The sequence below is a fragment of the Macrobrachium nipponense genome, chromosome 24 (assembly GCF_015104395.2).
Source record: "Macrobrachium nipponense isolate FS-2020 chromosome 24, ASM1510439v2, whole genome shotgun sequence".
Classification (NCBI taxonomy): Eukaryota; Metazoa; Arthropoda; class Malacostraca; order Decapoda; family Palaemonidae; genus Macrobrachium; species Macrobrachium nipponense.
In genome coordinates this window covers 9,674,638-9,697,998 of record NC_061091.1, presented here as the reverse complement: position 1 = coordinate 9,697,998, position 23,361 = coordinate 9,674,638, and the positions used below count along the sequence as shown (strand labels likewise).

The window sequence follows — 23,361 nt, the reverse complement described above, 5'->3', positions numbered from 1 at the left end:
CACATCCCACCCCGGGGGCCTGTGTTCCCTGGGTGGGCAAGACCTCTCGAAGCTCTTAATCAGGAGGGAGATCTCGAAGGAAGAAAAGATGTCCACACCTCGCGGTTTACAGACTAGTGCCAGGGCGGCTCTGTATCCTTTAACTGCAGAGACGGAGAGGAGCTTCTCTCAGTGAAGAAAATCGAGGAAATCCGCTACCTGGTATACAACTGCAGAGGATTGTCTGAGGTATCCAGCCAAGTCTGTTGCTGCGCTGCGAGAAAAGCCTCTCGCTCGCAAGAGATGGTGGATAACAGCCAGCCGTGAAGACACAGGGACTAGACCGACCGGTGGTACCGCTCTACGTGTGGCTGGCACAGGAGGTTGTGCCAGGGGGGAATCTCCCTCGGCGCTTCGGCGAGCAGAGCCAGCAGGTCCGGGTACCAAACAGGAGCCCATTTGGAGGGCCACCATGATCATCCGGAGATTTGAGGTGATCAGCGCCCTGCTGATCACCTTGCGAATCAGACAGAACGGGGGGGAAGGCGTAAACGAAGAGGTTGTCCCACGGGTGTTGAAGAGCGTCCTCTGCAGCTGCCCATGGGTCCGGCACAACTGAGTAGAAAACCTGGAGTTTTCCGTTGTGCCGGGTGGCGAACAGGTCTACGACTGGACGCCCCCACAGGTTGAAGAGCCTTTCTGCCACGTCTGGGTGAAGGGACCACTCGGTTCCTATCACCTGATCACGACAGCTGAGCTTGTCTGCTACTACATTCCTCTTGCCTAGAATGTAGCAGGCTGACAGCTCTACTGAGTGTGCCATGGCCCACTCGTGCACCTGCAACGTCAACTGGTGCAGCTGAAGGGACACTAGGCCCCCCTGCTTGTTGACATATGCCACTACCATGGTGTTGTCGCTCTTCAACACCACTGAGTGTCCCACCAGAAGATCCTGGAACTCTTGGAGACCGAAGAACGCTGCCTTGAGCTCCAGGATGTTGATGTGAAGGTGCTTGTCGTGATGATCCCACACACTCGCAGCCAGCAACTCCTCCAGGTGTGCGCCCAATCCCTCAGTCGATGCGTCTTAGAACAGCAACATCTCCGGGGGTGGGGGAAGAAGTACTCCTCTTACGAGGTTCCTGTCGTCCAGCCACCAGGATAGGTCCTGCCTCACCTCCTCTGTGAGTGACACAGGGAAAAAGGGAGGGTCCCTTGCCTGTGACCAATACCCCTTTAGTCTCCACTGAAAAGACCGCAGGTGAAGACGCCCGTGAGGGACTAGCTTCTCGAGAGACGACAGGTGACCGATTACGACCTGCCACTGCTGAGCTGGCTGCTCCTGTCGAGACAGGAACTGTCTTGCTGCCTCGCTGAACCTGCTGATCCGCTAATCTGCGGAGAAGACTCACCCAGCTACCATATCGATCAGCATGCCCAGGTACTTCATCCTCTGTTTGGGCTCGAGATCCGACTTCTCGTAATTCACTACCATCCCCAGGTTGCGGCAGAATTCGAGGAGTCGGTCCCTGTCCTGTAGCAACTGCGAGCGGGAGCTCACCAGGACTAGCCAATCATCGAGATACCTCAGAAGACGTATCCCTACTGAGTGGGCCCAAGACGACACCAGCGTGGACACTTGCGTGAACACCTGTGGGGTGGTTGAGAGACCGAAACAAAGTGCCCTGAATTGGCATACACCGTCCCATCGAGGATGAAGCGGAGGTACTTCCTGGAGGATTGATGGATGGGTATCTGGAAATAAGCGTCCTTCAGATCCACAGAAAGCATGAAGTCGTTCTCCCTGATGAAATCGAGCACTGATCGTGCCGTTTCCATCGTGAACAGAGTCTGGCGAACGAATCGGTTCAAGGGAGAGAGATCTATCACCGGGCGCCAGCCCCCTTGAAGACTTCTCTACCAGGAAAAGTCGACTGTAGAAGCCCGGCGACTGATCCCATACGATCTCCACAGCATGTTTGCTCAGCATGGCTTCTACTTCCTGCTGAAGCGCTACGTCCTTGGTCGAACCAGGGACGTACTTCTGAAGATGGACCGGGTTGGAGGTGAGGGGTGGCCGAGACTCGAAGGGTAGTAAATATCCCTCCCAAAGAACATTCACTATACAGGTCTCTGCTCCATAGCGCTGCCATTTTGCCCAATGGCTCGCCAGGCAACTCCCCTTCCAGCAGCAGGTGAGGGAGAACGCTGTCCCTAGCGTTTCCCGCCTCTCTTCGGCTTCTTCCCAGATCCTCCTCGAGGAAGGACTAGGAGGGCTGGTTATGGTCGCTTCTTACCGAAGAAGTCGAAGGCAGAGTCTTTCCTCTGGGCTTCGACGAAGCAATTGTCTTAGCCGCAGAGGAAGCGCCAGCTTAACTCTTAGCCTTAGCCGCAGTCGCTCGAGGTTACCCAGCCACCTTCGAGACTGCCTGGTGGACCAGACGGTCACTGTCATCAGTGCGCCGTTGTTCCACCGCAGTTTCCACCATCTCTCTGGGGAAGAGAGAGGAGGAACTCCGAACCGGTCCGTTGCGAAGATTCAATGCCGCCTCTCGCCCAGCAGCCCTGGTCACACAGGTGAGGACAGCGTCCCTACCCCGAAGAACCAGGTTGGCCCACGGGTTAGCCGTCTGGTGGGCCAGGTAGGAGATGGCCCTACCTCCAGACTGGCACAGTCTCACAAAGGCCGGGTCCCCTTCAAAAGTGATGTTCCCCAAGGCGGCCACAATTTTCGACACTGTGAGGGACCACAGGTCGAGCCAGGAGACTGCTTGGAATGCTGCCATAGCGGTAGATTCCAAGGCAAGTGCCTCCTGCTGCGAGAACCCGAGGTTCTCCGACAGGAGCTGCTGCAGGGACACCCCCAGAGTTAGCCTAGCCAGCTCAGGGTTAACCTGTTTGGGCGCCAGAGGATCTTCTGAAGGCACGTAGAATCTCCTCTGTCGTGGTGAGGCGGGGGAAGGAGCTTTGATGACATACTGGACCAAAGCGAATCCTCCTCTCCGGAGACAAGAGCATCCACCTGGCTCAGTACGCAGTCAGCCAAAGCTGATCGAGGCAGACCCACCGTCTTCCTGGGTTCCTTTTTGGGACCCTAGAACGACTCCAAACTCAATGTGGGGTCGGACGGTGGGAGCGGCGATCCTTCCCCAAGGTCATTGTGCTAACAAATCAACGCAATAACCTCTGAAAACAACCTCTGGATCTCAGGAGTGACTGCATCCTGCAGAGACGGGCCGTCAAGCCCGTCCAGCGAGAACGCCTCCCAAGAACCTCCTCCTTCCACAGGAGGAACCACCACAGACCCCTCATGGTCTTCTCCTGCCACTTGCGCATACGATCTGGTCAATCCAAGGACTGTGCCAGGTTCGTAAGGCGTTGTGGGGGGATCACCACTCCTAATCGCCTCGCTCTTCCCGGTGTAACCCGAGAAAGTTGAAGGGATAGGAGAGGCAGACCTGACGCTCCCCCTGCGCCCACCGGCAGAACCAGTGTGCTGAGGGGGCTGCAGTCGAGCTGCAGGCCTAGTCAAGTGGCTGGAGTGAGAACAGCAGCGACAGTCCCGAGCGTCAGAAGAGCTGCTGCTGGCCCCCCTCTCCGCCCGGTCCCGGTGGGAGCGGCGGTCAAGGGACCAGCAAAGTCTGCTGTCGCGGTGGGAGCAAGGCCTGTCCTCACGACGCATCACGTCGCTTGGACTAGCCGAGGCTGGTTCAGGCGACCGAGGGGACCGCTTCTTTGCCTCAGCCTGCGGATGGTCTGGGACCGTCACGTCAACCCTGGGTACCAGCAGATTGCCATGAGAGCGATCGCTGGCCTGGTGGGAGTCACCTGGATGACTCCCACCAGTCTTCCACTCCGTGCCTGGATCCTGCCGCTGAGCGGACTCGGTTGCTTGGGTCTTGGCTGTACGGTCACCGGTGGGCGACCGCACACTCGGTACCTCTCGCGAGCGAGAGGCCAAGACGGTACCTGGCGCCGAGGCAGAGCCTCTGGCGCCAGGCGAGGAGGTACCGGTGTTAGACGGTGCTCCTCCGGTCCCCGTCTTCTTCTTCCTCGCGGAAGGAGAGACGGGCCCCGTTCCCGAAGGAACAGGAGGACCAGCGGAAGCCCCAACCTTCCCACCGGAGTGGGAAGGACCCTTAAAAGTCTCAGAGCGAGCCTTCTTATGGGGGTAGGAGGTGAACTACTACTTCTTAGGCTGTGGGGCCTTAGAAGTCGAAGGGGAAGCGGCGGCAGACGACGACACCTTCCTCCTCCTCTTCTTTTTCTTTGTCATCAGCTTCTTTAGGACCACCGTCAGGTCTTCCATCCAGGACGGAGCCGGGGCAGTTGCTGAAGCAACAGGGCCCGACTGCACCTGTCTGGAAGGACCTGGGGTGGGAGCAGCAACACCACGAGCAGGAACGACGGCGGCAGGAACTGGTACTGGTACTGGAACGGGAGCATGGACAGGAACAGGAGGCGGGGCAGAAACCAGCGGCATCCTATGCACAGGGACTGAGGCGAGAGCGGCAAAACCAGGTGGTGGTGTCACAGCGGGCATCCTCACCTCCGTCAGCGGCATCTGTATAGCGGTTGTCGAGGTCACCGTGGCTACGTGCTGTGTACACACCAAGTGCGGCGGCACAGCGTAGCCAGGCGTGGATACCGTAGTTGTAATGGTGGTGGTCAAGCCGTGGGTGACCGGCGTAGACCCCCTCACCAGGTGACTCAGCAGCCCCTGAATCGTCGGTGTCCCCTGGAGCCCCAGCAAATACCAGGCCCGGCCAAGATCGTCACCCGTAGCAAGCAAACCTGAAGAAGGAACAGAGTCGGGTTAGTAAGGGGGGTGGGTTACCCCTCGCCCGGGGGGGACAGATCCCACCACGAGCGAACGGAAGACCCCGAATACAGTTGAATGTCGGGGTGCCTCGGCCCCCCTCCACACTCGACTGATCGAGCGAAGAGAAGGAACGAGATACCTCCTCCGAAGGGGAAGGAGCCATACGAGGGAGCCGAGATGGAGGGAGAAAAGAGGAAGACGTGTCCATGACCAGGGAAGCCCAGGGAAGCAACTGGAGAATCCTCCAACGACTCCCTGGCCAGCTTAAGCGCCTTCTTTATCCCCCCATAGCGCTCCCACTGCTCCTCTGACCAAGAAACACATATATCACATGATTCAATGCGAGAGCAATCTCGCCCTCTACACCGAGTACAAAACTCATGGGGATCGACCTCAACAGAGGACCGAAAGGCCCCACACTTACGGCCCTCCACACCAGGGCACAATCTGAGGCTGATGGGGGGTGCGAGGGTCTCTTAGGTTCACGGGATTCCATTTCAAAGTTCAATCACTGAATGAATAATACAAAAAAACACACGTACTTACGTATCCTTTTGCACAATCACACAGTAATAGAGAAAGTCTAAAGAAAATCTTCACGCAGTGAAGCACACAAAGCATACGACGATAGCAGGCAGAGAGGCGAACAACACGCCTGTTTCCGTCGGCGGCCAAAAGCAAAGTGACTCCTCTCCCCGCAGTCGAGCTGACCGCCAACTGCAGGAAAAGCAGTTAACTACCGAACTCCCTTGTTCGAAGCTTACGACCAGTTCCGCTGCCGCTAAGTACCATTCCTATTGTTAAAGGACCGAGGGTTTGAATACTTACTGGAACAAATTTCTCCTCTTGGCCCAAGAAAGTCGCGAAATCCAGTATCATCCAACGCTTGACTGGTACACGCCGTGACGTCATCGAACTTAGCGATGACGCCGAGCTAGAGGAAGAAGACAAAGAAGAAGATCAATCACGCTTTTTCTTTTTGTCTTTCTTATTAATTTTCTTCTCTAGATCCTGTAATTTCTTCATTACAGTGTGTACTACCGAGTCAGAAAGCATATTTGAGTCTGGAGGCAGCGAAGAAGACCGAGAGGCAGTAGGCTGTGACGTCATCGCATCTGCCATGTTGGTGTGTGACGTCGGTTGTGACGTCACCAATCTTGTAGGGAGAGACTGGGCTGCTGCTGCTGGCATCCCTGCGTTTGCAGCAAAACTACCCCCAACATTCTGCATCGCTGTAACCAATGAAGTGGTTGGCGTAGCCGCGACATTATTTCCCATAAAGTGCAAGCCCGGGGGATGAGGAATATTCAACGCTGCCAGATTCTGCTGGAACCGTGACGCCATATAATGCGACAGCAGGTTAACCTTCCAAGGTTGGTACGCCTGGAAGGCCGAGTGCCGCCCACGTAACTTCCATCCTGTTCGAGTCAGGAGCCGGCACCTGGAACAAAGATGGTGATGCTCCTCCCCCTCCCTGCTCGGAACAAAGGAGCGTAAATATTATGCATCAAATTACCCAAAACCCCTCCTGGCGTTTCTGAAAACGAACCACTAGGAGAAACCGAAGGGGTATGGGACAAATCAAAGGCAGGTGGCGAAACATATGGAGCAATCTGGTTTATTGCCAATACTACAAAAGAAACCGGCAACGCTTGGTCATCCAAAGATGGCGTAGACTCCTTTCTTTTGTACTGGCCTTTCTCATAAAACTTCCTCCACTGTTGCACCGACCAACCCCGACAAACAGAACCAGGATTAGTAACTACATACATTTTCCCTGCACCTACTACACGTTGGATGAGGATCCGTCAACATCGAAGTTAGGAATCTTGAACACGGAAAGCCACTGACTCCAGGTCATTTCCTTTGTCTTGTCTTCGAAATGGAAGAAAATCCCGACGGCGATAAAAAACACTCCATCTCACCACTTACACTCTTACAGCTCACACCCACACTGAGTACACTCAGATAAAGAGAATTAATGAGAAAAATGAAAGTGAAATGGATAAAAACAGGCAAACTAAAACCGGCTTTAAACAGATAGACAGAGAACACGTCCTATCTTAAAGGCGGTAGAAAGATAACTGGCGGGTTGGTCACACGACGCCGAGGGCATTCTGGGTATACATCCCCCATGACCTGGTATAGATGCCAATAGCCCCTGGATCGCACAAGTTTAATTTTAATTCTACCGGTTTCCAGCTTGGCGCTAGGAAATCCTAATGTTAAGACCGAAGGTTTGTTTCGTATATGAACAATTCAAAATATGATACGAAATTACACTTTCTTCCACTTGTGGGCAGATGCATACATGATGCGGATGATCAAAATACACTTTGCAGATCTGAATAATATGTATGGCGATGATGATACTGATCATTCATACATACTGCGCTATGACATCACAATGGCTAAGCAGGAAATTTTTCGCATTCCCCCAACCTTCTCTCAGACACCAGCGAACCCCCCCCCCCCCAAAAAAAAAAAATGAAAAGATGGTAAATTTGATATGTTTTGTGGCATGTGACTGCAGACTTTGAACGACTTCGCAGATACAGAAAATCTATTTTTGAGAACCAGTGACCACATAAAAGGGGAATTGCACAATCCGACAACACATTTTGGGACCGTACTGTATATATATTTATATTACCAAGAGTTTTCATATTAAAGTCTCAATGCAAATTTGACTAATATAAAAGAATATTTACGAATAACCCATTACTCAAAAAGAAATCATTATAAGAATTATCAGGAATGAAAGCAATCGCAATCAGTAACCAATTACATGCCCTGCTAATTGACTCGAGTGGACTCTGCCAAGCGAGCTGGAGGCTATTGGCTAAGATGTGAAATGTTCACAACTGCACGACGCCAGGAAAATATCCCTGTACGCCAAAGCCATGTAGGCCTTTTCTCCCAAAGCCCCCGTAGCCAAACATTTAACATTATTCTCAAGAAGAGTCTACTTAAGACTCAGAGGTCTGGAAAAACTAAGCCCTATTAATAATAATAATCTCCTTACTACTTTCAACCTCCACACTTCCAGTCTCTGCAAAGGAAAGTGATGAGTGTTTCAAGCACGGTAAACAAAACAAAGTGTGTTGCCCCAAAAAAATGTTGTAACATTCACAAATTACTTTAAGGATACTATATTTACCGGCAGTTTGACTATAATAGCCTATGACTAGCAACCAAAATCCCAAATGCAAGGTATAACCTAAGGGAATGATGCAATCTTCATGAATTACTTTTAAAGGTAATGTTAACCAGTGACTTGCACGTAGCCTAATCCTGGTAAGTAAATAATAAATGCAAAGGTTATAAGATAAAAGAATGAAATAACCTTCAAGAATTAATTTAAGGTAGTTATTTACCGGTGTCTTGCTAATGGCCTATGGCCGGTAAACAAAATCTAAACACAAAAGCTTGGTCTAAAGAAATGATGTTAAATCATGATTACTTAAGGCATTTATTAACCGATGACTTGTGCATAGCATAAGCCCGGTAAGTAAAACATAATATGCAAAAGTATTAGGCCTAATTGAATGGGGTTACATTCAAGAACTATTCACAGAGAATACATATACCCGGCTTGATGATAATCTGAATTAAACAAACAAAGAACAAGACTCATCCTACTCAAAGGCTACAAATGCGTTCCGGTGGTTGTGTAACACTACCGAAATCCAGTGATATAACCTAAAAATAACAAGCTGCTGTAAGCACTTGATGTTTATCAAGCAAGGCAGGAAACGGAATGAACTGCTTTGCTAAGTTGTTCCTAATATTGCCATTGGGGGATGGCACTGTATACCTAGTACCTACACTCTGAGCAATTGTAGCGCTACCCGCGAAATTTGAATTAGGCTGCCGTCCGTGGAAACTAAAATGCAGTTTACATCATTTTCAATACACCAAAAACATTAAAAGTAAGGTTTTCTTATAATTTTCAAAGATTTTTTTCAGCTTACAATGTGGTGTAGGAATGGAACCACCATCGTAAACCAGGGACTGCCTCTAGTATATAATTATGTTAACACATTACATATAAGACTATGAGTGTGAAAACCAGAGGCAGGTGATGGAGGGCAGAGAACCAAAAGACCCGAGAATCGCTCCAGTTTTTGGCAGCGGACTCTTCCAACTTTTGCAGGCTAGTCATAGGCTCAACTACAAATGGGTGAGGACACCAACACCTTACCTCTTAAAAGGGAACACAAAAATGATCGCACAGTATTGGGGGGGACCCAGACTAGTTCCTTACTCCATTCAGGCAAACCTTGTACTGACCACAATAATGTTTACATCCTGTTCTCAATTCCTGAACCGAAAGGGGAGTGGAAGGCAGAGCTATAGAGGAAGCCTCATTATCAACTTAAGCATTAACAAAGGAAAAGCTTAGATTGAGCTTGAATAACTACAGACGAAGAAGGGGGAGAAACGACAGGTTGATAATCTGACCTAACTAATTGCTTTTGCAATCTATCTGCTTCCCTCTCTTTCTAACAAACTTAAGCAGGAATTCCTTCAAAACTCCCTACTTTCTCACATCTATTCTCAAGATCACACTTTATACCTTTACAGCCAGCATAAACAGTGTGCATCTCCTAAAAATACCAAATTTGTAACTAATTTGTATTTTTCATAACTAACAAACCTGAGGTCTTAACATTAGGATTTACTAGCGCCAAGCTGGAAACCGGTAGAATTAAAATTACACTTGTGAGATCCAGGGACTAATGGCATCTATACCAGGTCCACGGGGTCATGTATACCCAGAATGCCCATGGCTACCTGTGACCCATCAGTTATATTTCTAACCCAGTTTAGACTGCTAGAGGGGTGGTTCGAGGTGGGCCTTTAACTGTTAAGACCTCAGGTTTGTTAGTTATGAAAAATACAAATTAGTTACAAATTTGGTATTTGTTCATACACAAAACAAACCTTCGGTCTTAACATTAGGATAGACTTACTATTGGAGGGAGGTAAGTCTCTACAACTGACTGGGAGTTTGCCACCTTATCCATTTCCGAATATATAGGGAAATTCTAGAGAATGGACAATGAACCTAGGACCAAAGATATAAGCGGATCTATTGGTTTCCTCCCACTGGTGTAGATACCATTCTACTGTTTACTCTTGTCCCTTGCGACTGGATCCACCTTCACCCCTCTTTTCCTTATTATCCAGAGGGGTGTGTTGCTACTGAAAAGTATATCATCAGCTAAGATAGCTTCACAGTATGGCTGACCATCTCACCTGCATCTAGTCCGTTCCAGCACATGACGGTACTCTCCTTCATATTGCCCGTAGTTAAAGGAGTAGGAAGAAAGTAGTAAAGAAAAAAGACCAGTCATCCCATTCATTCTACTTTCATACCTTCATCTTAGACTAGACGCAAACTGACCCGCCACGCCAGGGGCACTGGATGAACTATATCACTTGTTGGGCCGCCACCACTGGACCCAAGGAAAAGGTGTCCAAGGATCTATGGGCAACATCTTTCAAATAAAATGAGGTGAAAGTTGTTTGGCGCTTCCACACGCCAGCTTTCAGAATTTTATCCACAAGACATGTTCTTCTTAAATGCCAGGGAAGCACTCACACCCCTTGATGTCATGAGCTCTAGCTCCCACCTGGCTATCTGACCCTCTGTCTTCTGCAGTATAAGCATTTCTGATCGTCTCCCTTAGCCAAAATGATATTGTATTCTTGGACACTTCCTTCTTGTTCCGTCCGTACTTACGAACAACCTCTGGCACCCCGGCCTGAGGTGCCTTGTTCTCTTTAAGTACTCCCTTAGTGCCCTGACGGGGCACAGGAGCATTTCAGCTTTGTCGTTGTCTACAAAGTCTGCCAAGGAAGGTATGGTAAAGGAGTCGAATCTGCCGTCTACTATTGTTGGATTTTGGGTCTTTGCCACGAATTCTGGGACAAACTCACACACCATTGATCTCCAACCTCTCGAGTGCTTTATGAGATATGAGAGGCCATGTAGCTACCCCCACCCTTTGGTTGAAGCCAGGGCCAATAAGAAGACTGTCTTCAGGGTCAGGCTCCTATCCGTGGACTGCCTTAGTGGTTCGTAAGGGGGTTTTGTCAGACTACTCAGTACCTTGGTCAGATCCCAATCTGGGGCTTTTAGCTCCTTTGGTGGGCATGACTGTTCAAAGCTCCTCATCAGCATGGCCAACTCCCATGAAGACGATATGTCCACTCCTTTCATTCGTAAGACTGAGGCTAGAGCAGCCCTGTACCCCTTCACTGCAGATACAGACATATGTTTTTTCTGTTCTGAGATATATCAGAAAGTCTGCTAACTGCTGAATAGTGGTACCGAGTGGAGACACGTTCCCCTACGACACCAATCACAGTATGCTGACCACTTCCCTTGGATACTGTCGCAGATGATTTTCTGATATTACCTGCCATCTGAGTTGCTGCTTTCTGCGAAAACCCTCGCTCTCGGAGGAGATACTTGACAGTCTCCACCCGTGAAGCGATAGGGGACTTCACCGACTGGTGGTACCTCTCCACGTGAGGCTGACACAAAAGGTTGCTCCATGGAGGTAACTCTCTTGGCACATCTACTAGGAGTTCCAGTAGGTCTGGAAACCACTCTGCTTTCGGCCATAACGGGGCTACCAGGGTCATCTTGAGGTTCTGAGACCGCATTACCCTGTTCAGAACCTGACGGATTAGACAAAATGGAGGAAATGCGTACACGTCCAGATTGTCCCAGGGGTGTTGTAGCGCATCTTCTGCTACTCGCCTCTGCGTCCGGGACTACTGAACAATACACTTCCAACTTTTTGTTGTACCTGGTTGCGAATAGGTCTATGATCGGTCCTTCCCACAACATGAGCATCCTGTCCACTACCTGTTGGTGTAGGGACCACTCCGTTCCCAGAATCTGATCCCTGCGGCTCAACTTGTCGGCCACTATGTTTCTTTTTCCCGGAATATACCTGGCCTTGATGTCTACCAGGTTCTCTATAGCCCACTGGTGAAGTTGAACTGTCATCACATGTTAACTGCCGAGAAAGTAGGCCTCCTTGCTTTTTTATATAAGCTACTACTGTGGTGTTGTCTGACATCAATACCACCGAGTGTCCCTTTACTCTCTCCCTGAATTCTTGTAGAGCCAGGAAAGCTGCTTTCAACTCCAGCACGTTTATATGGAGTTCTCTGTCCTTGCAACTCCATTTTGCTGACACCATCAACTCCTCCATATGGGCTCCCCAGCCTTCTAGTGATGCATCCGAGAACAGCAAGAGGTCTGGGGAGGATTGTTGAAGGGGGACACCCACTGTCAGATTGTCGTCGTCCACCCACCACAGCAAGGTCTTTCCTCACTTCTGCCGACAAGGAAGTTTGTTTGGCTCGTACGGGTGATCTACTGTTGGTGACCAAAACTCCTTCATCCTCCATTGTAGGGACCGAAGGTGTAGCCTTCCTTGTGGTACTAGCTTCTCCAGGGAGGTTAGGATTCCCAGCACCACCTGCCACTGTCTTGCTGGCTGTGTCTGCTTTCCCAGAAAGGCATTCACCACTTGTTTGCATTTCTGTACTCTTTGGTCTGTCGGGAATACTTTGGCTTGTGTTGTGTCTATCACCATTCCCAGATATTCCAAACGTTGACTTGGATCCAGCTGCGACTTCTGCTGATTCACCACAATACCTAGGCTGTGACAAAGCTGCAGGAGGGCCGCCCACTGTCCCTGAGTAATTTCTCCCTGGACTTTGCTATCACCAGCCAATCGTCCAGATATCTTATCAGCCTGATCCCCTGAGCGTGCGCCCATGCCGACACGAGGGTGAACACTCTTGTAAAAACTTGAGGAGACGTTGTCAATCCGAAGCACAGGACCTTGAACTCGAAAGCTTTCCCTGCAAGACTGAAGCGGAGAAATTTCCTTGAAGACTGATGGGACTGGTATCTGAATGTATGCGTCCTTTAGATCGACTGTCAGCATAAAGTCTCCGATTCTGACTGCTTGTAGAACCGTTTTCGGAGTTTCCATCTTGAAACTGGTTTTCCTTATAAACAGATTCAGCGTTGACAGGTCTATTACTGTCCTCCACTCCCCGTTGGCTTTGGGTACCAGGAAAATCCTGCTGTAGAAGCCTTTTGTCGGACTGCATACTTGTTGCACAGCTCCTTTTTCCATCATCTTCTTCACTTCGTCCTGCAGAATAGTGGCCTTCTGAGATTTGTGGGCATAAGTGACGTGGGGTAATGGTTGATCTGTCAGGGGCGGGGTTACCTCGAACGGAATCAAATACCCGATCCTGAGAACATCCACCACCCACTGCTCTGCCCCTAGTTCCTGCCACACCTTCCAGTGATTTGCCAGGCAACCCCCCACTGGTGTGGCCGAGTGATGGGAGGCGCCCATCCTATCTTCTTGAGCCTCTCCCCCTTCCCCTATTGCCCCTTCCTCTGTTGTTTCTATTGTGAAAGGGCCGATGAGTTATCCTCTTTTTTGGGGTGGGGGGAAGAGGGTCTTGTGACTCTATTAGGGGTGCTATTGTCTCACTGGTTTTTCTTTTCGAGACATCTGCTGTTGTCTTCCCTCCAAAGGAATAGTTTGACTGTTAGAGGTTTTCCTAACTGCCTGTTGCACCAACCTATCGTTAGTGTCCATCCTTCTTCTATCTATCGCTTCTTCCAGTATGACCTCTGGCAACAGTAGTTGCGATTCCAAGATATCCCCATTCCTCATTGCTAACAGGGAATCCAAATCCACATTGCGGCTTAGTCTAGCCAATGCTGCATCTCTCCTCATTAGCAGGATATTTGCCCAAACATTGGCACTTACGTTTGTCAGGTACGCAATCGCCTTGGACCCTGACTGTAGTAATCTAATGAACAATGGTTCATCTACTACTTTCCTTGTTGCTTCCGAGGATGCAATTTTCGCCACTGCTGTTGACCAAAGGTCTAACCAGGACGCAGCCTGAAAGACAGAAGAAGCTGTTGCTTCTAACGTGGCAGCCTCTTGGTACGTCATCGAAGGGCACTCCATTTTAACCTGATCCAAGGTTAATCCAGGTCTTAACCTTACAACATTAGGGTTCATTTGTCTAGACAGCAAAGGGACCTTCGGTGTCGTATAATATTTCCTTTGCTTTATCATTGGAGGGGGAATAAATTTAAATGATCTATTAGATCTTAAGGAATTATCCCTCCCTGCAATCTTTGCGTTTACGTGTTGCAAGACCGATTCCGCATGACTCGAACAAGGCAATTCATACGACACCTTGGTATCCCTCTTTAGTCCAAACGCCATGTCAATTCCAGGAGGAAGCATACTGGCCGGTGTTTCTGTCTTCTCCGAAAGGCTATTGAATTGACGAATCAAATCAATAACCTCTGCATACGAGGCCAGAAACTCTTGGTTTTCTCCTTCCTCCGGCTCTAGTGTACCACTCTCCGTCACGAGAGATGTTGTCTCGCCTCTATCTTCTGACAGACGGCCCGGAATTCACGGCCGCCTGCCCCTACGGCCGCGGCCTCTTTGATCTTTGCTGGCCGCTGTTGGCTCGATCCCAGATAGTCAGCAGGGGAACGAGAGCGTCTCACTCTTTCTCTGCTCACGGATCTAGAGCGAGAATCTCGTCTAGATCTCCAAGATGAAGGCTCCCTTAAGACAGAGGTAAGTTCGTCTTTATTAGCATTGGCATCGTTTTCGAGCGTCAGCGAGCCCGGCCTCGGCCTTCTATCCAGACGGACACTGCCTTCCACGAACGTATCCGCCGAGGTTGCCAACTCTCTATTTTTTGTACTTTTAATAGGAGCCTTATCGTCCTTCGTACGTATTTTTGAACGGCCTTACGGGCGAAACTGGGACCTGCATTCCATCCTCTGCTGCACCTTCGCCGCCAACGTCGATTTTACCAGAGGTATCGCAGTTTTTGCGATCCGAACTGGCAACTCCGCCTCGGCCGCTAGCTCGCCGGCCGTCACCTCTCTCGCTTGTTCGGACTCTTGCGAACGGCTTCGTCCGGCAACCTTGTGCTTAACCCTCTTACGCCGATTGGACGTATTAAACGTCGAGTCAAAATGTCTCCCGTATGCCGATTGGACGTATCATACGTCGGCTCAAAAAAGTTTTTTAAAAATTCGCGGAAAAATACTTATAGGCCTACCAGCCGAAAACTTTTGTATCACGCGCCTTGGGGGATGCTGGGAGTTCACGGATCAAGGCGTTGTTTTGTTTACAATCGCTACGCAGGCGCGCAAGCGCGAATTTCTTTCTTATCGCACTAAAAAAGTATCAGTGACACATCTCGGAAATTATTTCGTCACTTTGACATAATTATTGCACCATTTTAAATTATCCTTTACATGAAGTATTATATATGAAAATGTGCGCAATTTCATGCACAATACAACTAAAAATACTCATGATTGTAGCTTCATCAATTTTGAAATATTTTCATATAAATACCGATAAGTGCAAAAATTTCAACCTTCGGTCAACTTTGACTCTACAGAAATGGTCAGAGAAACGCAATTGTAAGCTAAAATTCTTATATTATCGTAATATTTCAATCATTTGCCTAAATTTTGCAACAAATTGGACGTCTCTAGCACAATATTTCGATTTATGGTGAATTTATGAAAAAACTTTTTCCTTACGTTCGTGCGATAACTCTTCCGATAAATTTTTTCGTGCGATTGTCCTAATGTTTGCACCCTTTTAAATTTGCCGTTACATAAAGTTTTATATATGGAAATGTGCGCAATTTCATGCACAATACAACAAAAGACAACCCATGGTTGTAGCTTTTATCAGTTTTGAAATATTTCCATATAAATAACGTTAAGTGCAAAAATTTCAACTTTCGGTCAGCTTTGACTCTACCGAAATGGTCGAAAAACGCAATTGTAAGCTAAAACTCTTATATTCTAGTAATATTCAATCATTTACCTTCATTTTGCAACGACTTGGAAGTCTCTAGCACAATATTTTGATTTATGGTGAATTTATGAAAAAAAAAAATTACGTTCGCGCGGTAACTCTTCCGAAAAAATCAGAATTTTTTTGTGCGATTGTCGAAATGTTTGCACCATTTAAAATTAGCTGTTTCATAAAGTTTTATATATGAAAATGTGCGCAATTTCATGTAGAATACAACTAAAAATGATTGAAGGTTGTAGCTTTTCTCTTTTTTCGAAATATTTGCATATAAATCACGATAAAGAGAAAAAAAACCACGTTCGGTCAAATTTGACTCTACCGAAATAGTTGAAAAACGCAATTGTAAGCTAAAACTCTTACGGCCTAGTAATATTCCGTCATGTTTCTTCATTTTGAAACAAATTTGAAGTCTCTAAAACAATATTGTGATTTATGGTGAATTTTTGAAAAATATATTTACCTTCACTCCGCGCGCCGATTCGCGGCCGCAAGTCTCCGAAATACGTACATGGCATTATCCTAATATTTACTCCTTTTCATATTAGCCTTTTTATAGAGTTTCATATATCAAAATGTGCGCAAATCCATGAAGAATACAATAAAAATAATTGAAGGTTGTAGCTTTTTCATCTTCGAAATATGTGCATATGAAAAAATATATATATTAAAATTTCGACATTCGGTCAAACTTTAACTCGTCCGAAATGTCGAAATCTGCAATTCTAATCTAAAACTCTTACAGTATCGTAATATTCAATCATTTGTCTTAATTTTGAAACAAATTGGAAGTCTCTAGAACATTATTTAGAATTACGGTGAATTTTTGAAAAAAATATTTTTTTGCGTCCGCGCGTTACGAATTCGTACATCATTTTGTGATAATATTTTTCCGGTGTTACTTTTATTGTTTTACAATGTATTATATATCAAAATGATCGCAATTTAGTGTACAATACAACGCAAAAAAAAGTAACTGGTTAGCTTTGACCGTTTTCTGCACAGCGTGATTTTGAATACAATTATGTATGAATTTTTTTTTTTCGCTACCATATATCGCATTATTTACATATGATAATGATATTTATTTTTCATTTCTGATGGTTGCATTCTAAACTTCAGGCAATGACAAAAAAAGGAGCCAAAAATGAACTCTTATCTTCAAAAGTACGGGCGCTGTAATTTTTTGAAAAAATTATTTTTTCCACTTCCGCGCTCACTCCAAACCAGGCCCGGCATACGGGAGACGTTTTGATTTTTAGGGCTCCGGCTTAAGAGGGTTAATAGCCACTGATTTTCCGACCTTCTTGCTGACTTGGAAATGACAGTCTTCGTCCGAAGGAGAGGAAGAATTGATTCTTCTCCTCTTGGCCCGAGGATCCGCTAGGAACTCCCGAATCCTCCTCCAACGCTTGACGTTATCGGACTTAGCGATTACGCCGAACTAGAGGAAGAAGACGAAGAAGGCGAATCACACTTTTTCTTTTTGTCTCTCTTATTCATTCTCTCCTCTATATCCTGTAACTTCTGCATTACAGTTTGCATTGACGGATCAGAAGGCGTATTAGCGTCTGGGTGCAGCGAAAAAAGGCCGAGAATCGGTCTGTGACGTCATCACGCCTGCCATCTCAGAGTGTGACGTATGTTGTGACGTCATCGCTCTCGTAGGGAGAGACTGAGAGGTTTCTGCTGGTAACCGCACGTTTGCTGCCAAATTACCTCCCACGTTCTGCATCGCTGTAAATACTGAGTGGATGGAGAAGCAGCGGCATTAATTCCCATAAATTGCAAGCCCGGGGGATGAGGAACATTCAGCGCTGCCGGACCCTGCTGGAACCGTGACGTCATATAATGCGCAAGCAGACCATCCAAGGTTGGTACGCCTGGTAGGCCTAGCGCTGACCACGTACCATCTAACCTATGCGCTTGCGTAGCAGGAGCCTGGAACAAAGATGGCGGATCTCCCCCTCTACTTGCTGGGAACAAAGGAGAGTGCAAATTATTCATAAAATTACCCAAGGCCCCTCCTGACGTTTCCGATACAGAACCGCTAGGAGAAACCGAAGGGGTATGAGACAATTCAAAAGCAGGTGGAGAAAAAAAACATATGGAGCAGCCTGGTTTATTACCGATACAAAAGAAGCCGGTAAGGTTTGGTCATCCAAAGATGGCGTCACCCCCCTTTCTTTTGTATTGGCTTTTCCCATAGAACTTCTTCCACTGTTCCACCGACCAACCGCGACAAACAGAACACGGATTAGTAACCGTACATACGTTTTCCCTGCACCTACTACACGTTGGATGAGGATCCGTCGACACCGAGGTTAGGAACCTAGAACAAGGGAAGCCACTGACTCCTGGGCATTTCCTTTGTCTCCTCTTCGAAGCGGTAGACGATCCCGATGTTGAGGCAAAATTCTCCATCATACCACGTATACACTCTTACCACACACTGATCACACTTGGAGAAAGAAAAGGAATGAAAAATAAAAAATGAAATGGATAAAGAACGGGCAAACTGAAAAACCGGCTTTAAATGAGATAGACAGTAACACGTCTTATCTTAAAGGCGGTAGGAAAATAACTGATGGGTCACAGGTAGCCGTGGGCATTCTGGGTATACATGCCCCGTGACCTGGTATAGATGCCATTAGTCCCTGGATCTCACAAGTGTAATTTTAATTCTACCGGTTTCCAGCTTGGCGCTAGTAAATCCTAATGTTAAGACCGAAGGTTTGTTTTGTGTATGAACAAATGACAAATTTTTAATCAATTTGTATTTTTCAAAGCTACTACACCCTTGGTCTTAACAAGAGGATAATCTTAGTGCCAGCTGGAAACTGGTTAATAAACACTATCAAAGATTGTAAAGCAAGGAATCTGTGGCATCTGGCAACTTGTGCGTATACAAAGTGGAAACTGGTCACTGACCGGGCTCGGAACCTCGTGACGTCTCAGTCTTTCTTTAACCACCTAAGAGTTAGCTTTTGCAACACAACAATCATTCCCACAGAACCTGACATTCTTAGCCTCATTCCAGTGGAGGCATCCTAGGAAAAATATACACTGGTACCGTGATAACAGCAAACAGCCATAAAATACCAAGTGCCTATACACAATGGCAGAGAGGAGAATTCTGACAAGCTAAAACATTCGAAATGCACCTGGTGGAGAACAGGTGTACTAGGCAGCCATCCAGACAGCCATTCAATCTTTTGTTTGAGAGCAGACTTGCCTACCGGTTTGGAGATATAACTTTAACAGTAGGTAAGAGTCATCCCAAATAATTTTGTTATTACAAAACCATTAAAATTACCTTATCCCCTTAGACAAGAAATACAAAGATACCCCAACTCGGCATTCCAAACTGACACACCTAAAATGTGCACACTATTCCCAGCCTAATAATCCCATTCAGCGCTTTCTGTATTCTCTCTAAAAGAAGTCCTTTCTGTGACTTGTATTGGTTGAATTTTCATTGTATACATTGTCAAACAAAAAATTTGAGAGTACACTCAGTATCAATGGTGTTAATAAACAAATTTGAATAATCCTTCTGCTAATCAAACTACTATTGTGAAACTGTTACCCAATTAACTATTTACATACGAACTACCTAACTATATAATTTAGTAAGCCACGATGTAAATAGTAACCCACTGTATGAAACAAAATTAATATAGTTGATGGTACACTGAAGACTTACTTCTATTTAAGTTTTCATCTTCAACAGTTTCAACATAGTGAGGCGACTTGATGGGGCTTGCAAGAGTTGACGGTGCCGGTGAATTCTGCGCAGTTCGGTGTTCCCGTACATCGGTTCGGCTCCTGCTTGTGCTCTCGTTCCTTTTGGTTGTTCCATCGGTTGAAGCTGATGCCTCCGACTCGGAATGGAGACGTGTCCTGGAAGATACCAGTTGCTCCATACTACCTCCAAGCCAGAAATGATTTAACTTATGTCTTAACAAAATTTGACTATAATCAGTGTATTGCAAATATGAGAGTGAATTAATATACTCATTATATTGATGTATAACAAGTATTCAAATAAACAAGGAATGGGTTTTTAAATCAAACAAAAAACACAACAATAATCATATCAAGAGTAATCCATGAAGACGTGACGAGGCATTTTTATTGCAGATGTTGTTCGGGCAGGAATGGCAGATACACGAACACGTCCAGCGGGAAAGTAATACACACACAGGGAAGGCAGGCAGTTGGCAACAGCAGTCAGCATAACAAAAATAAGGCAAAACAAAACTAAACTACTAAAAATATATGTAAAATGGAACTTATCATAAAGGCTGTGATTCCACAGGATACTTAAGCAACAAAGATACCATAAAATATTTGTAAAGTACAACTATACAAAATGTTTGCTTTGGTTACTGATATATGCAAAAATCACCAACTTTGTCTTAAAGGTGGTTGGTAAAGAAAACTGAGATATGACTAAGGTGCCAGAAATTTCTGAAGGTCTAGTAAGTTCTACTTACAGCAATGACTGTATTGTATAATGTGAACAATAAGTTAAGGGAAAACTCAACATCTCTCATCAGTAACTTTAAGCCAAAGAATCATAACCATGCAATGTCTTTTTATATGCTATCAAAATAATTACTTTCAACACAGGTTGTTAACAATACTATTAACACAGACCACCAAAAAGAAGTGGAAAAACTACTAATGATCATTGAAATAACAGTATAAAGATTTTCCTCAAATACTTCAAATATCAGTGACAAAGCAAATATGCAAATAAACTACGTAATAGTATACAACAAATAAAAATTAATACTAACATATGAAATTAGCAATGCCACCTTTTACTCAACTTAAATGTTTATAAAGGTATTATCACCATATCCTACATGTGAGTTCATGTGTTAGCTAGTTAGTACATTATATAAAATTCATAGTTGCCATTCCATACCTCAAAATGCTGAACGATTTACAAATATTGCGTTATCCATTAATATTTGCATTGAAGTTGCCAACATCAAAATTAAGATATGTCATTTAATTTGACCAAAACTGCTTATATCCAAGAATTGAAACCGACTTAAAAGTAATAGCAACAGCCACTTGTCCAATAGCAACTAAATCAAGGAAGATGCAAGTATCCCAAACCTAGTATGACTGAGCTAAGGGTGCCTTTTCCAGCCCCCTAATCCACAGGGAGAAAATTATGCCTTATAACTGTGGAAGGCTGAGACATAATAAACCTCATCAGGAAGTCTGACACAAAAATGGAGCTGGATAATCAGACTAACGAATAATCAGTGTCAGCAAACAGAATCAAAGAGGTCAGCAAAAACCTCTACAATAAGGCACACCAAAAATGCAGCAGAAGCAGTATGCAAGATTACATCACAAAAGGGTGGTGGAACCAATGTGAGAAAAAAGCCACTTGAAGCAGCAAGATAGAAACCAGCTGCAGCATGGATGAAATGGAGAAAGATCAATAGACTATCAGTAATGTCCCATAAGTAGATACAGCATACTTCTGACGGGTACATAAGGCCTGTCCTACCAAATGCAGCAAAAACATGGGGGTGTGACAATGAAAATGGAGATTTTGAAAAGTTGTGACCTATGACATCAACATTCTTTCACAGTACCATACAGAAGAGAGTGGAGGAGACTCATTTCTTCTCCACTTCACGAGTGGAGAAGTTGACATTTAAATGTTTATGATAATGACGATTGAATTGCAGTGGCTCTATGGTATCTATAATTCAGAAAATAAAATTTTCATATGTAAAGATGGTTTCTTGTTTTCCTGCTCTTCATTTTTCTTTTTCTTTGGGACAGGCAACAAACCTGAACATACTGACTGTGGTTACATAGCTTGCATTTATATACATCTTGAAAGTTGCGTAAGCACCTATCATTCTACAGACAGCCAAATTTGCATAACTAAAGCAGATATGACCAAAAAGCAATTGCAATATCCACTTTCATTATATACAGTAATTTTAATGCATCTTCCCCAAACATTGTACACGTAGGCTAAGCCTTGCTAAGCAAGGCTTAGCTGTGGTTAAATATGTTTCCTGAATTTTATCTACTACCTATATTTTAGAGCACACCGCACATACAAGAAACATCTAGACAGCAAAAGCATAACCAATATACTAACCTGCAATATTACAGTTTTGTTTAAGACCTCAAATAACAAAAAGCAAAGGAAAAAGCCTTCAAAGCCTGACTTGCTTGGTTATTCAGTCCTTTCCCATATCTATCATCAAACACTAACAAGCTAATGATATACTAAAGTTTCTGATGAATTTTCATAAAAGTATAACTTTGATCTTTATTTCCCACCAAATAGTTGGACTAGCTACATGCAAGTTCTGAACTTTAAGTCAGAGGCAGATTAACAATGGCACTTAATAGTTATTTTTGGATGACTTTTGGGTTAATATCTCTAACTAATAAAACTAATGTGTACTAAAAAACTATAATCTCAGCATTATCTCAAATATTGCTCAAACTCTTTATGCAAAAGTAATGGAATATTACACATGCTCGGTCGTTAACACATGCAAATCTCACCTTATCTATTATCATGTATCAACATGCACAGTTACAGAACTCACCCATGCAAAATCCCATGACTGACTCATTATCTTAATAGCTAATTTATAATAGCTAATTTTTGTCCTTCTCACCCATATATTAACTACACATTCATCAATACTGTGAAATGAACTTCTTGGACAGGAGTGACCGTGTAACATTACACAAAGGTTCTTACATTATAACATAGAAAACTTTGCAGTTAATACATTACTTTACCAAGATAAAAGATTCTGATTCCTTAACACTTTTAAAACAATCATGACGTTCATTCACCTACGTAAGTGGTAGCTGAGGCCATTGATAGCAGTTACGTGTATTGTTAACACAAAACATACCTAAGAGTTGAGGAGGGCTGCTCATATCCTTCAGGTCTTGGAGCAAGCTGTGACTCGTGGGACGTAGATCGACCTAGTGACGGCTGCGGGTTCAACAAACCAGTCTGATATTTCTTACCAGGTGGCGGAGTTGTAGGAAATCTTTTGTCCCCTGTGTATAAGATGTATGGTCATTTCAATGTATGACAACTGTCATTTAACAACAAATTTCAACAATTACATCACATCCTAAATATAACCTCAAAAGTAACATTTAAGAAATTTACTGTGAACAAAATTTCACAAAATGGCCACAAGATAATCCAAATCTTAAATGAATAACATATATACCAGTATGAACCCAATCAAACAAATATCTTCATCATTAATCCAACTCTTATTTATTTAACCTCCTCTCAAGATACAGTATTTTAGGTGTAACTGTCTGTTCACTTTTTCTGGCAGTTAATCCTTTATACAGGTGTGACTGTATTATGCATAAAAAAACATATTTAAACACCTAAATCAAATGATAAACTTGTACATTTATTAGTCAAGTAGCATTTGTACTGCTGTATGGAAAAGTATAACAGCATATAAGAGGCAAAGCCTAACTGTCACTTCTGCAATACATACAGAGGTACAATCAGGTAATGTGTACATCACTATTACACAACCTGTCTTTGCTTTTTCAAATCAGTCACTTCTGTATAAAAGTAACAAATAAACC

At 45.2% G+C, this 23,361-nt stretch overlaps 1 protein-coding gene across 5 annotated transcripts in view; it reads right to left on the bottom strand.

The window, feature by feature from the left end:
- Window positions 1-23,361, bottom strand: part of LOC135205436 (kinase suppressor of Ras 2-like) — a 174,351-nt gene that overhangs the window by 102,125 nt on the left and 48,865 nt on the right. For 4 of the 5 annotated variants that reach the window (XM_064236015.1, XM_064236016.1, XM_064236018.1 and 1 more), the window contains exons 5-6: window positions 22,653-22,803; window positions 19,436-19,704 (exon numbers count right to left, since the gene is read on the bottom strand). In XM_064236015.1, the coding sequence (XP_064092085.1) occupies window positions 19,436-19,704; window positions 22,653-22,803 (420 nt within the window). The remainder of the gene's footprint in view (window positions 1-19,435; window positions 19,705-22,652; window positions 22,804-23,361) is intronic. The other variant, XM_064236017.1, reaches the window with a different exon arrangement.